General features: G+C 41.1%; 1 protein-coding gene across 1 annotated transcript; it reads left to right on the plus strand.

The window, feature by feature from the left end:
• Window positions 1-1,069: 1,069 nt before the first annotated feature.
• Window positions 1,070-14,885, plus strand: LOC139406024 (glutamate decarboxylase 1-like). Its single transcript, XM_071148488.1, has 16 exons — window positions 1,070-1,237; window positions 3,017-3,079; window positions 5,457-5,597; window positions 6,311-6,553; window positions 6,725-6,815; window positions 9,354-9,466; window positions 11,304-11,419; window positions 11,680-11,759; window positions 11,850-11,904; window positions 12,414-12,530; window positions 12,696-12,760; window positions 12,861-12,939; window positions 13,134-13,283; window positions 13,607-13,714; window positions 14,081-14,170; window positions 14,284-14,885. Exons 1-16 carry the CDS (start codon window positions 1,162-1,164, stop codon window positions 14,455-14,457), a joined length of 1,761 nt encoding a protein of 586 aa, XP_071004589.1. The 5' UTR covers window positions 1,070-1,161; the 3' UTR covers window positions 14,458-14,885.
• The last annotated feature ends 114 nt before the right edge of the window (window positions 14,886-14,999 follow it).

Here is a 14,999-nt window from a genome sequence, read left to right on the forward strand (position 1 = left end):
TTATTTTACAAGAGCTGGATACGTGTGCTTTGTTCATTAAAGCTTTATGATAAATTGACGTTTGAGAGGCTCAAACAGGTGTTTTAACATCGTTCATAAACGATTTGTACGATAGACACAGATAACAATACAGGCTATGCATAATATTTGTTTGCTGATATTAAAGTTATTGCTTGATAAAATTGTGGTATCATTCAACTACAGTTCTTTGAGCTTTGACGGAGGGTTTTTCATTGCATGGGCATGCTTTTCCCTTGAAGTGACATTGACCTGGATAAGGGTCATCACTATTTACAAATCATCCTCTTAATTGAGGAGTCACTATCCTGTTTGTCAATCAATTGTGTAAACGTAGCATATTTTATGTCATGATTATAAAATGAATACGTCATTTATCTGAGGTTTGACAGTTCACCTAACTTGCCAATGTAATAAATCACCAGATTAGCTGTTAATGGCATAGTTGATCATTTATCAAGGCTAATTCAGTATTTTCACTTTCAATACATAATGTTAGGGTTAAACTATTTGTTGCCCAACTCCCCGGGTTACCTTCCTATCATCAAAGGCATATACATATATAACTCTCTGAAAACAAAGAAATGCACTTGCAGTGATGGCTCATTATCCACATTGACAGCAGAGATCAGGTTGTGGAACGGATTGGCGAGGATTAATGAGTATCATTGTCGATGATGATTTGATAAAGCCTAATGAAATGTATTGTATTTGTAGCCAATAAGTTATTTAGCCTTTTTTTTTTACTCTCATATCTGTCGCCTATGGATTCAGGAAAAAATAATGTGCACTGCAGCCTCAGCCAACCTGTTAATTGATGTTTGAGAATAATTGTAGGCTACTCTGGCTGCCAGACGATGTCGTAGACATGTCTGTCGTGTCCTGTCTCCTTGCTTATTCGTAGTTGTGGATATTTCTGTCAGCGTTTGAATGAGGGATCGATCTTAAAATATCATATTCATACATTTAAAATAGCCTAGATAGGCATGTCATTATTTATATATTTTAAGGCTCAGAGACAGCTATTCTTTCTACTCTCCTTGCAGTGAATGTGACTTTTCATCTTGAATAAAATAAGAAAGGTTTCGCAGAAAGTGACAGCGAGCTTTGGAGTGAGGACATTTGTACTGTATCTTAGGAGTGATGGCGGCGTCTGCACCTTCCTCGTCTGGCAACGAACCGGATCCCAACTCGACAAATTTACGACCACCAGGCTCAAGTAGGTCCATCACAGATAAAACGCTATTTCACTTGTGCTATTTACTTTGTGGGCAATGCCATTAATCATTTCCATGGAGGAAAAAAAACTGTACCATTCTAAATGCCTCCCACGCAACAAATCACCGCATCATTGCATGCGCAGCAGACCTCCCGGAATCTGCTTGATAGACGGATCTTGCTGTCAAAATCGGTTGATGTCCTCTAAAAACATGAACTGAAGCAATTAGAAAATACTAATGGCTAGGCTAGTACCATCCTGTCGGTATTGATAAATGCAAAAATCCCAAAAGAATTTAACATGATCTTCCCCCAAAAATATACAGCCTTCTTGAATTATTATTCTGCTGTTATAAGCCTATTATTATTATTATTATTATTATTATTATTATTATTATTATTATTATTATTATTATTGCCTTCCATAAAGAGACTATAGTAGGCTATATTTGTCAGTGTATTTATACTGTCGTGGTTGAATAAAAAGTGAGAGTGAATTTAATGCTAATTTATTATGTGCAAAGTGGCGTTAATTGTAGCCACACTAAATTGGCCCTAATGGCATGTGTTCAAGCACCTTATTGTACCTTCAGCTGAGGGGGGATGTGGAGATGTAAGCGGCCAACAGCGCTGCCTCAATACTTTTTATTATCCAAGAGCTATTGAAGACAAACATAACTAACCTAGAGCCTCGACTACATTCCAATTAGTTGCCCAAGCACATTCATATTTTGATACAATGCTCGCCATAAATGTCCTATTTTTCCTCACATACAACTATAAATCTCTGATTTGATATAGACTACACTCCAATGTAAATTATGCATTTGCAAAGGTAAAAGATGAAACCACGAATTTGTATTTGACGTCAGATCAGAGTTAAATGTAGAAAAACTGCACCTCCGTTTTTCTCACCAGAAAAGGGATTCAGTCAGTGCTGAATTTGCTTGCAAAACTGTGCTTGCTTTGGGCTTGATGGTGTGCCAAAGCAATGAAACTGTTGCCGTGCCAGTATTAGGCTACAACTATTAATGTGCAACTTCAATTGTGTCTGTATCTCATTTGACATCAATGCATAATACGCGAGAATCCGAAATATGCTCGTGGATATCAAGCTTATTCCACCCATAATTGGCATAATTATTTGGCATTATACACGTCTTATTTCAGATATTTCTGTTGCCTTTGCATTTGTCTTCATGGGTGTAACATTGGCGTAGATTTGGTCCAGATATATGTGATTTGTGATCCTAAGCAGCGGTTAAACGTCATTCTGTGTGGAGCTGTCTGTCCCTTCCACTGGCCGCTTTTCCAGGGTCAATTTCAACAGAATTCTTCAATTCCTAGACCCCCCCTCCTCACACACAGACACACAACAACTCCCCACCTCCCCAATTTAATCCATGGAAGCCCTTGATAGCGACGTAATGCTCAGCCCTTTTTGTCACTGGCCATTGTCTGGTGATGCATGTCTGATCTTTTCAGCATCTTCTCACCCAATTAGTTCATTTGCACAGTCAGAAATGGCTAAATCGTGGAATGTTCAGCTGAAATGCCACGTTATAGGCCTATGGCCATAGTGGTATCATTGGGATATAGCAGATGAATTAAAACACACATACAGATACATGTTAATTGATAGTCGTATGCATTGTTTTATCCAACATGCTTCAATATTTTCCCATCCATCACTTTGAGTTTGGGAGTATTTTTGCAGAAATAATATGCACTTGAGGCCTAATGTAAGGGCCTTCTCAATAGTTTTCCAAAATTATTTTAGGCTATGACGCTTGGTGTGGAGTTGCTCACGGATGTTCTAGAAAATTGGGAATGAAGATATGTGGTAAGTTTACTATTTTCATGTCATTTATTTTCGTGGACCTCATAATACATGTTCATGTAGGCTTTTGTTCTTAAGTGTCTTTTAGAATGCAATTAGTCCTACGTCAAATAATTAACTGAAGAAATATCATAGCCTACATTATGTAACCTATGTTTCATATTTTATGTGTTTCTCAACGTCGAGCAAGCAGACCATTCTGATATCTGATGAATAGGCTATTAGCCATACTGTTTTGGGCTAATACACAAAGACTGTGAAGCCTAGGCGGCTGTGATTACCTTCTGCCCCTTTCTTCTTTCTCTGGTCGAATGAGTGGGTTTTCATGCAGAAAGAATCAAAATGGCCATATTGATTATTACCACTGAATTTATAGTAACAAACCTGTTTTTTAATCAATATTAAAATCAGTTTGAAAAACAGCAGAGACTAGCTATTGGTCCAAAAATAACTATAGGTCTACTTTGGCACTTCCCAAAATGGAATATGAGCTCTCTTTAATCTTGGATATGTTTTCAATGTGTGTGTTTTCTTACCTTGCTTTAAAAAATATAGAATTCTTAATCAAATCGTACTATTGCGCCCTCTTATGGCCTACCTGTAAAAACATATACGTTTGCCAATGCTTAATGACCTTGGAATAAACAAATAGCCGGCTAAATTATGCAACCCCCTTTTCATTATTTTTAGGTAATTTCGACTGAAACATGAACATGTACAGTTGATATTACTACATTCATTGTAGTTATCCACAAGTGAGATAGCCTATCTTTGTATTTGCTGAGCCAAATCTTAATATCTTATTATACGCACCTGCCTTTGTCTTTTTCTCAAAATATATCGGTAGCCTCTGAGCGGGTGTCATTTATTAAAGAGCTATATTTGGTGGAATGATTGGAATCGGTCCTTATCATGATGCGAGTCCATCAGAAGAGAACAGATTACTCTCATCGCGATAGTCATCTTTTCTGCTCCAGGGAACTCAAATCGCAATTCGTCAAGGTTCTGTTTTGCAGAGATAGTAGGACTACTGTCTGTCTTCTCCACTATACGCACCGATTAAGTGGAAGCAAAATGCATTAGCCCTATCTGATATGGCCAAGCGTTGAGTCTATTGTTATTGAGCCATCAGGGCCAATCAAGGACCAACAGTATAGGCCTATTTTCATTTTACCAGGCAAGTCAGTTAAGAATAAATTATTATTTACAATGACGGCCCTCTGGGCCTCCCATTCACGGCCGGATATGATACAGCCTAGATTCGAACCAGGGTGTATGATGCCTCTTGCACTGAGATGCAGTGCCTTAGACGTCTGCGCCACTTGGGAGCCCAATTCAAAGGATAAATCAAGTTTGATGTTTCAATGCGATATTTATGCCATTTTTACGTTTTGGTTTGATCTGATTCACTATATAGGCCTATAGGCCCGTTTTCCACTTTTCATCTCTGTTTATTAAGTGCAATGATATTGGTTTAAAAACAACATCAAATGCTTGACCTAGTGAAATATTGGATTTATGCTTATTCGGGGTATAATCTAACATATCCTTTCTGAATGTGAAATAATACAATTATCTACAATTAGTCTATATTGAAAACGAAATAAAAATAAATTAACAGTAAAAATACTTCCAACTATCATCTCCTGATACACTTTTATGTGGTTTTATTTATTACTCTAAAAGGGTGTGGGATATGGCATATCGTTTCACATCTTGTATGCCTAGCTAGTTTATCTGAAATATTGCGTTGTTGATTGTATAATAAGATCATAAATAAGATCACATTGCAGGACTTTGTATTACTAATAATCGTAGCAGAACATTTGGAATAGGTGTTCTATTTTTCGAAGGCCAACCTAGAAATACATTTTTGAAAAACCAAAAAAAATCGGTATAGGTTAATAAATAAGATTTGAGTTAATGTGGTGTCCTCCACAGGTCTATGAACAGATAGCCTATAAAATGTCCCATATATCATCACAGCCCAGTCCAACTATTAGGTCTGACTTCAGGCTTTAATGACATCGGTTCACTTCATTGTGTGCTCTTCCCTGCTTACTGAAGTGGAATCTGTCGGAGGGAATTAATACGAATTTACAGCTACACGAAATGACGGCTATTTGTTTTTGCTTGACTGGCTTTTGGTGCTGCTGTCACTGGGCTCAACCTCCCACTGACTCTTCCTCCCATAAAAAGGCTTCCCTGGACAGGATGGGAATTTTCTCAAAACCAACCCACACCACGTCATTGTCAGCTCAATCAGTGAGAGACATTTAGGCATGTGTTTTGTGTAAAAAGGGTGTCATCAAAATGTTTGGGATTGGGAGTGATGATAGTAATCACTCATTTCAATCCTCTGCCCCTTGCAACAATTTAGGATTTTTGCAGAAGAACAACAACCTCGAGGAGAAGATTAGTTCCTTCAAGGAAAGATCGTCTAAGGACCTGCTGGATAACAGCGACAGGGATTCCCGTTTCAGACGCACCGAGACGGACTTTTCCAATCTATTTGCTAGAGGTAGATGTCCGGATTATTTTCATTATGGGAAACGTAGGCCTATGAATAAAAAGGATGTAGGGAACTTGTTGATGTTCGCTTTGTTCAGTTGTTTTACATGGAACATGAGTCAATTTAAAATCTTAAATGTTGTTACTGATGCAAAGATTAGCCTGATTTGATCTGGTTTGAAAATACCACATCTTTATAATCAGTCTAAATCTCTGGGATTTCTTTCAATTTAGTCATGTTTGATGATAAAAGGTCTTTTTTTCATTTTAAATTTTTTTAAACTTTTTTGTGGAAAATAAGAAAACCCTAAATCATTAGGTTGTTAGTAATTTAAATTGAATTGATTGCTATGCCTATTTGAAATATTCATCATTTGGTTTACCATAATGACGGGCTAGATCAAGTTGTAATAGCTGTAAAATAGCATAGGCTACTCAGGGATACTCACTGGAGAAATACCAAAAAGGCTCATTCGTTTGCTGCTGGAAATGACATTCTAATTTATATAATTTATACCAGCTTTAGAGAGGAAAACCAAATAAATAGTTTACAAGATGTGAAGTAGAATGAAGTCATGACACATTCTACAGAAGATTGTGAAAGTAAGCTCTTAAAAACATCCTCAAGTGAGGAAGGATGCAAACAAAAGTGATGGACTAAATTTTTTTTCGAAAATGTGAAAAACACAAATACTGTTGACATGCTTCAATTTCTCACCCTAGATTTATTACCAGCTAAAAATGGAGAGGAGCCAACTATGCAGTTTTTGTTGGAGGTGGTGGATATTCTCACAAACTACGTCCGGAAGACCTTCGACAGATCCACCAAGGTCCTGGACTTCCACCACCCCCACCAGCTGCTGGAAGGCATGGAGGGCTTCAACCTGGAGCTATCTGACCAACCTGAATCTCTGGAGCAGATCCTGGTGGACTGTAGGGATACCCTGAAATATGGAGTGAGAACAGGTGAGGACCGAGGAGACAGAGGCATAAAGCATGGCTAACCCCCTCAGCACAATCAATATCTCTCATTTGTCTACAATGTGGTTTAATGATTACAGATGATCCCATAGTTGAATGATGAAGCTTTCATGAGAAATGTATTAAAAGACAAATGGTGTTGTCTCTCCCTTCTAGGTCACCCCAGGTTTTTCAATCAGCTCTCTACTGGCTTAGACATCATTGGCTTGTCAGGAGAATGGCTCACCTCCACTGCAAACACTAACATGTGAGTGGTCTTTATCTCCCCACAGTTATTACACATTTGTTATGATACATTTATACGTGTTTATTGGTGAAAGTCACAGGAACTTTACAATTTTGGAAATATGTGTATAGTATTAAAGTAGTCCTGTTAGTTTTGTAAACAATGTGCCTAAACAAAGGATCTTAGTAAGAGTTGCGTAACATAGTTTTCGTTTAAGGCTGGGGATTGTGATAAGAGGTTGAAGGATCTGATTAGGCAGAGAGTGGATTTCGTTTGGTTTACGGTATGTCTGGCGTTGAAGAAAAATGGCAATTCCTACCATTTCAAATGGCCTCTGAAGATTTCGTTTGAAGATGAAGATCAGTGGAAGTGACATATTTAGGGCCTTTCATAAGCTTCTAAGTGAAAGATCCCAAGAATGCTCTTACAGACTGCCTTTTAAGCAAGCAAAAAGGGAGAGTTGTGTGAGTTCACTATCTGTTTGCTTTATTGTTGTTGTTGACCAACACTGTGGCTGTAGTCAGATAATACAGCCCTGCAGGCAAACTAAATTGCATATTGATTAGCATTCAAAGTTATATTGGGTGGTTGTTTTATGGAATGCTCTTTGCCTCAGAGATTTTATGGAATGCTCTTTGCCACAACAGAATGAGATATGCCCCTGAGATCTTCTGCGCAAATGTGAACAATAGACAATTGTGATTCAATATAGCTTTTTCTGTGGCAAAGGAAATCTGTAAGAGACAGCATGGTGATACACCAGGTGCCCAGGGTCTTGTCCAAGAGAAACATTGATGCTTCGTTGGCCATGGACTATTGTTGACCAGTACACACAGATTACCAGCTGAGGCTTCCAAGTCAGTTAAGGCACTGGTCAGAGTGTATCAGCTGCTGTAAAATGCTGATCTTGTCTATGATGTCAGCCTGGGAACCCATCACAGCATTGTAAAATCATCATTACAACAACAAAAAACACACGATATGAAACATATTGTGTTGTGAACATTGATAAAACATTGCATTTCTGAGTGGTAATAACCAGAGTAATCTGTGTGGTCATGGTCAATTTCCATACATTTTTTGGGCCTAAACACAGCACAGAAATATAAGCTCACCACCAAGGCTTGTCTTCTTCATGTCAGGGATTCAATTATTCATTTTGCCTGGCCCCTGACTTAATTAAAGGGTTAAAACATGGCCTGGCTGACTTGACCTTCTATGTATTGTAATCCTCAAAGGATGTATCCCTCTTTGCTCCCAGTGTTTTGAAGAGTGTTTAGTTGGTCCAGCTCATGGGATTGATATGGTGCTGAAGATCTCCTGGTGAGAGTGTTGCCACCCTGTGTATGCTATATAGCAACACTACTGTAGATGAGTTGAATCAGAGGGTTGGCTCTGACTACATCCATATTTGTTATTTGCATGAGCTAATTACTCCATCATCATTAATTACCCCTGACACGTATTGATTCCCACTACTAGGTTGACCATCACGTCCCAGGGTTATCATCAGGATTACTCTACATAAGTGAGCGAGTGCAAATTCATTTGGGACAATAGCTCCGGACTCATTTGAAACATTTCTGCTGGATATGATGAGCTAGAGAACAAAACAAAATAAGTGCTGTTTATATGGCACAGTGTGATACACTGCATTGCCCCACTAATGCATTGACTCATTGCATGAATAGACAGGCAGTGTAATGAGAAGAGCATTGGGCAGGACATAGTGACGATAGATGAGTTAGATGGGGATCCATTTCATTCTACATTGATCTTGCACTACCCTGGAGGAAGTTTCTAATGATATGGAAACAATCATTTATGTTGTAATTGTGATTGCATTGAATAAACATGATCGCAATGATATAATTCCTATTCTAAAAGGAGAAACAACCATTCTTCCATCATTACTCTCTGTGAGACGGGCCATGAGGGTAATATACTGTTTTAATTCAAAACACATTGAAAACAAGCTCCGTGGAAGCTGGCCTCAAGACTAACCTCAGACGCAAAGGCAATGACGCTCTCATTGTGTTGCCTCACGTTTCTAGCCTCTTCTTCTTGCTAACTCAGAGACAGGCGCTCCCTCTTGGTGGGATATTCTTAATGGACTTCAGACTATGTGACATTGATGTTCTTTCTCATTCCACTGCAACAAATGGTATCCGTAATACAGTGTAACAGAGCTATCACTGAATCGCGACGGCGTTGAAGGTAGTAAGCGTGTTCCATTCTTTTCTCTGGCTTCAACGTGGCATTGCTCAATATACACATTAAGAAACATATGTAATGATAATTCAACAAAACAACACAATTTAAATCTATTTTGCACAAAAGAATAGAAAAAATAAGCTACAATTATTGGCCTTCATCACAATGGTGATGCATGGTGATGCCTTATCCTGGGATTTTGCCACCTGCCTTCATTGATTCTGTTGTTGTCAATATAGACAATGTAGATATGAGAAACGCATGACAATAGGAGAGTTCAAGGCCAGTGATAGAATGAATTTCTATTGGTAGTGGGTAACTGGAGACAGGTGCTCTGTATTTCAGGTTCACCTATGAGATTGCCCCAGTCTTTGTGCTCATGGAACAGCTGACGCTGAAGAAGATGAGGGAGATCATTGGCTGGCCTGATGGAGAGGGCGATGGGATCTTCTCACCAGGTGAGTGCGAAGCCAATTCTGATGAACAGTTATGAATTCAGCCATGCCTTGAGAAACTGAGGTGGGAATAAATAAAATCAAATTTATTTTTCAAATCAAATGTATTTATATCAAATCAAATTTATTTATATAGCCCTTCGTACATCAGCTGATATCTCAAAGTGCTGTACAGAAACCCAGCCTAAAACCCCAAACAGCAAGCAATGCAGGTGTAAAAGCACGGTGGCTAGGAAAAACTCCCTAGAAAGGCCAAAACCTAGGAAGAAACCTAGAGAGGAACCAGGCTATGTGGGGTGGCCAGTCTTCTTCTGGCTGTGCCGGGTGGAGATTATAACAGAACATGGCCAAGATGTTCAAATGTTCATAAATGACCAGCATGGTCGAATAATAATAAGGCAGAACAGTTGAAACTGGAGCAGCAGCACGGTCAGGTGGACTGGGGACAGCAAGGAGTCATCATGTCAGGTAGTCCTGGGGCATGGTCCTAGGGCTCAGGTCCTCCGAGAGAGAGAAAGAAAGAGAGAATTAGAGAGAGCATATGTGGGGTGGCCAGTCCTCTTCTGGCTGTGCCGGGTGGAGATTATAACAGAACATGGCCAAGATGTTCAAATGTTCATAAATGACCAACATGGTCGAATAATAATAAGGCAGAACAGTTGAAACTGGAGCAGCAGCACGGCCAGGTGGACTGGGGAGAGCAAGGAGTCATCATGTCAGGTAGTCCTGGGGCATGGTCCTAGGGCTCAGGTCCTCCGAGAGAGAGAAAGAAAGAGAGAAGGAGAGAATTAGAGAACGCACACTTAGATTCACACAAGACACCGAATAGGACAGGAGAAGTACTCCAGATATAACAAACTGACCCTAGCCCCCCGACACATAAACTACTGCAGCATAAATACTGGAGGCTGAGACAGGAGGGGTCAGGAGACACTGTGGCCCCATCCGAGGACATCCCCGGACAGGGCCAAACAGGAAGGATATAACCCCACCCACTTTGCCAAAGCACAGCCCCCACACCACTAGAGGAATATCTTCAACCACCAACTTACCATCCTGAGACAAGGCTGAGTATAGCCCACAAAGATCTCCGCCATGGCACAACCCAAGGGGGGGCGCCAACCCAGACAGGATGACCACATCAGTGAATCAACCCACTCAGGTGACGCACCCCTTCCAGGGACGGCATGAGAGAGCCCCAGTAAGCCAGTGACTCAGCCCCTGTAATAGGGTTAGAGGCAGAGAATCCCAGTGGAAAGAGAGGAACCGGCCAGGCAGAGACAGCAAGGGTGGTTCGTTGCTCCAGAGCCTTTCCGTTCACCTTCCCACTCCTGGGCCAGACTACACTCAATCATATGACCCACTGAAGAGATGAGTCTTCAGTAAAGACTTAAAGGTTGAGACCGAGTTTGCGTCTCTGACATGGGTAGGCAGACCGTTCCATAAAAATGGAGCTCTATAGGAAAAAGCCCTGCCTCCAGCTGTTTGCTTAGAAATTCTAGGGACAATTAGGAGGCCTGCGTCTTGTGACCGTAGCGTACGTGTAGGTATGTACGGCAGGACCAAATCAGAGAGATAGGTAGGAGCAAGCCCATGTAATGCTTTGTAGGTTAGGAGTAAAACCTTGAAATCAGCCCTTGCTTTGACAGGAAGCCAGTGTAGGGAGGCTAGCACTGGAGTAATATGATCAAATGATTTGGTTCTAGTCAGGATTCTAGCAGCCGTATTTAGCACTAACTGAAGTTTATTTAAACCTACCGTTACAGATGAAGATTCCTTACACAAGCATTCAGATAATCGAATGCAGTTTAGTGAAAGATTGTATGCAACGTTTGTGCAGGTGGAGCGATATCCAACATGTACAGTGTGATGATCGCCCGCTACAAGTTCTTCCCTGAAGTCAAGACCAAAGGCATGACTGCTGCCCCCAGACTGGTGCTCTTCACCTCCGAGCATGTAAGTCTCATCCAACATTAATTTCCACAGCAGAACAGGTCTCCTGTCTCAAAAGCAGTATTGTATTACCAAGACAACGTCTTATTGTTATTTATTGTCACTGCTTGATTGACCCTGTCTATTCTGTATAAAGGGTTCGTGGCATGCCTGATTCAAAGTAACACAACAAATACAACCATTGGACAGTACATCAGCTGACTATATGCCAGAGCTCAGCTGATAGGTTCGTAGTCTAATGTCATGCTCATGTGTTTTGTCAGAGCCACTACTCTATAAAAAAAGCCAGTGCTGCTCTGGGCTTTGGAACAGAAAACCTGATCCTGTTGAGCACAGATGAGAGGTTTGTGGAGCCATGTCCAATTTACTGCACTGAATGAACCAACCAACCCAGTGAGAACATCCCTTTGACGTGTCTTGTTTGCTTCACTAGAGGGAGAGTCATTCCCGCTGATTTGGAAGCCAAGGTCATCGATGCCAAGGCGAGGGTGAGTTTTCAAACTGTCAGCCAATCAACTTCAAACTGTGGATTCGTATCCCCTGAAGACATGAAATACCTTCCGTTTGTTTCTGCACAATGATGCGATGCACTGACACAGAATTCAAATGAGAACAGCTGCCTAATATGAATCTAGTCATCTGAATGCTCCAGTAGTCAGGTAATCTTTCATGTTTACAAAATAAAAAACAGGTCTACTTTAATTTTAGGGTTAGTACTTATGCCTCCTTAAGTATTACCTTACCCACTGCCACTAGCTCCAAAGCACAGTCTCCTGAAGCTAGTTCCGTGACAGGAGAGAGGTGATAGCAGGCTGTCTGCAATGGACGTGCAGTTCTGGGGTTACAAAGGCTCGCACAAGAGAAATAGTCCAATGTCATTTAAATCTGCTCTAACCTGTTCATAGTATGTCAACGATTACAGAAACAGAATGCAACCATTTCAATTCACTCCAATAACACAAGGCTCCATATTCATTCTCATGGTGTATGCTTGCAGGGTTGTGTCCCAATGTTTGTGAACGCTACAGCTGGTTCCACAGTGTATGGAGCATTCGATCCCATCCACGAGATTGCAGACATCTGCGAGAAATACAACATGTGGTTACATGTGGATGTAAGTGCGTCTTCCTACTACGGATACAGTAAGGTTGTGGTGACATCGCTCATTTCAGGGTTAATTGCAACACATTTCAATGGTCGGCAGAGCTTTAGTTGGAACATATAAGCCACCTGCCGTGTCCAATCCTTATCCTCAAAACAAACTGTTGTCTTTGTTCAGGGTGCGTGGGGAGGAGGCCTACTGATGTCCAGGAAGCACAGGCACAAGCTGTGTGGCGTAGAGAGGTAGGATACAGCCCCGAGAAGATAACCTTTTTAAACCAATCACACACACTCATTGATGGGGACCGTGGCCTGCCTTACAGTCCGTGTTACATGTTTGCAGGGCCAACTCGGTCACCTGGAACCCTCACAAGATGATGGGTGTGCCACTGCAGTGTTCTGCCATTCTGGTCAGAGAGAGGGTAAGAGCAATACGGATAGATGGGTCATCATCCCTTATGGTGTGAATGCCACAAAACCACACTTAAAGTTAAGTCGGAGGTCACAGAGAGTTGGCTGCTATTCTTATGAGTGTAGCCCAGTTTGAAGGCACCGTTTGAACGTAACGTCTCTGCCTTTCGCCCGTGTCCGTTAACCACACCATTAATCTTTACAGGGAGTTTTATCAGGCTGCAACTCCATGTGCGCTGGCTACCTCTTCCAACCAGACAAACAGTATGATGTATCGTACGACACGGGGGACAAGGCCATCCAGTGTGGACGACATGTAGACATCTTCAAATTCTGGCTCATGTGGAAAGCGAAGGTAATGTGCACATATCTGTCCAAGCTCTTATTGCAATACTTAGTCAGGCTTTAAAGCGTTAGCATGGAACAGGGATTGATCTTGGATGCTGATCTTGGCTCATGGAACAGGGATTGATCTTGGATGCTGATCTTGGCTCATGGAACAGGGATTGATCTTGGATGCTGATCTTGGCTCATGGAACAGGGATTGATCTTGGATGCTGATCTTGGCTCATGGAACAGGGATTGATCTTGGATGCTGATCTTGGCTCATGGAACAGAAAAAGGGTAGTTCTTGATATGAATGATCTGTCTATGTTTTGTGTATTTCCACTCCAACAGGGAACAATAGGGTTTGAACAGCACATCGACAAGTGTTTGGACCTCTCGCATTATCTCTACACTAAAATAAAGGGTCGCGAGGGCTATCAGATGGTGTTCGATGGAGAGGTGAGATTTTTCTCCCTTCATTTTCTACTTGGTTCTGTTCCCCAAAACAGCAATATCTTCGAATGGATTACCCTAATAAAGCGTCCGAGGAATTACATATCTGATTAATATGAACTCATTAACTGAGATGCCCAATAGTATTCTGAGCAACACAATGTAGTGAGGCAAGCCAACTCTCCTCCCTTTCTGCCTATAGAGGTGGTGCTAGGCTTTAGAATCCCCAGTTGAACTCCTTGTGGATTTATGAACTTGCCTTGCAGAGCCTCAGATCTCAATTTGGTCTCTTAGTGAGGTTGGCTACTTCTTCTTTAGACACTCCATTGAGTAAAGACACGGACAAACAATGTTGCTGTTTTCTTTCCACAGCCCCAGCACACGAATGTCTGCTTCTGGTACCTTCCGCCAGGCATTCGTGACATGCCCGATGGTCAGGAGAAGAGGGAGAAGTTGCATAAGGTAAGGAGTAAAGGACTCGTCAGCTTTGGCCCATGAAGACTATATTCTGTATTCAGATGAGACAGCACTGACCTACTGTACATTTCTCTGAATTGTCCTTGCCTCTAAACCAGGTGGCCCCCAAGATCAAGGCGTTGATGATGGAGTCTGGAACTACCATGGTGGGCTACCAGCCTCAGGGAGACAAGGTCAACTTTTTCCGAATGGTCATCTCCAATCCTGCCGCCACCAGGTCAGATATCGACTTCTTGACCGATGAGATTGAGAGACTGGGGCAGGACTTGTAATGGCCACACCCATTAGGAGGATGTTGCCCTTTGACCTTTCATTCTCAGCTTTGTCATGTCCAGCTCTAAAAAGACCCTGAGTTTCATATTCCTGTTGTCTCTTGACCAATCATGTAGGACTTTGAATCTTCAGCTGCTTATAGGTCTTTTTAGACCACAGGTAACCTTCAGAATAATAAATGTGGGTCTCATCTGTTTCCTGTCTGTTCTGTCTTTTAGCAGTGACTATGCCATTGTTAGATTTAACTATTGTACAGTATAGCCTATGTAAGAGAATACATATTCACATACTGAGTGAACCTTGAGCGACCTTTTCAGTAGAGACAGAGGACAATGCAAGGCACCTCATGGCATAGATATGTACAGTATTGTAATATACAGTACTAGTCGAAAGTTTGAAGACACCTACTCATTTCAGGAGTTTTCTTTATTATTACGATTTTCTATGTTGTAGAATAGTAGTGAAGACATCAAAAGTATGAAATAATACATATGGAATCATGTAGGAACCAAAAAAGTGTTGAGATTCTTCAAAGTAGCCA

Source organism: Oncorhynchus clarkii, chromosome 3 (genome assembly GCF_045791955.1).
Source record: "Oncorhynchus clarkii lewisi isolate Uvic-CL-2024 chromosome 3, UVic_Ocla_1.0, whole genome shotgun sequence".
NCBI classification, from domain to species: Eukaryota; Metazoa; Chordata; class Actinopteri; order Salmoniformes; family Salmonidae; genus Oncorhynchus; species Oncorhynchus clarkii.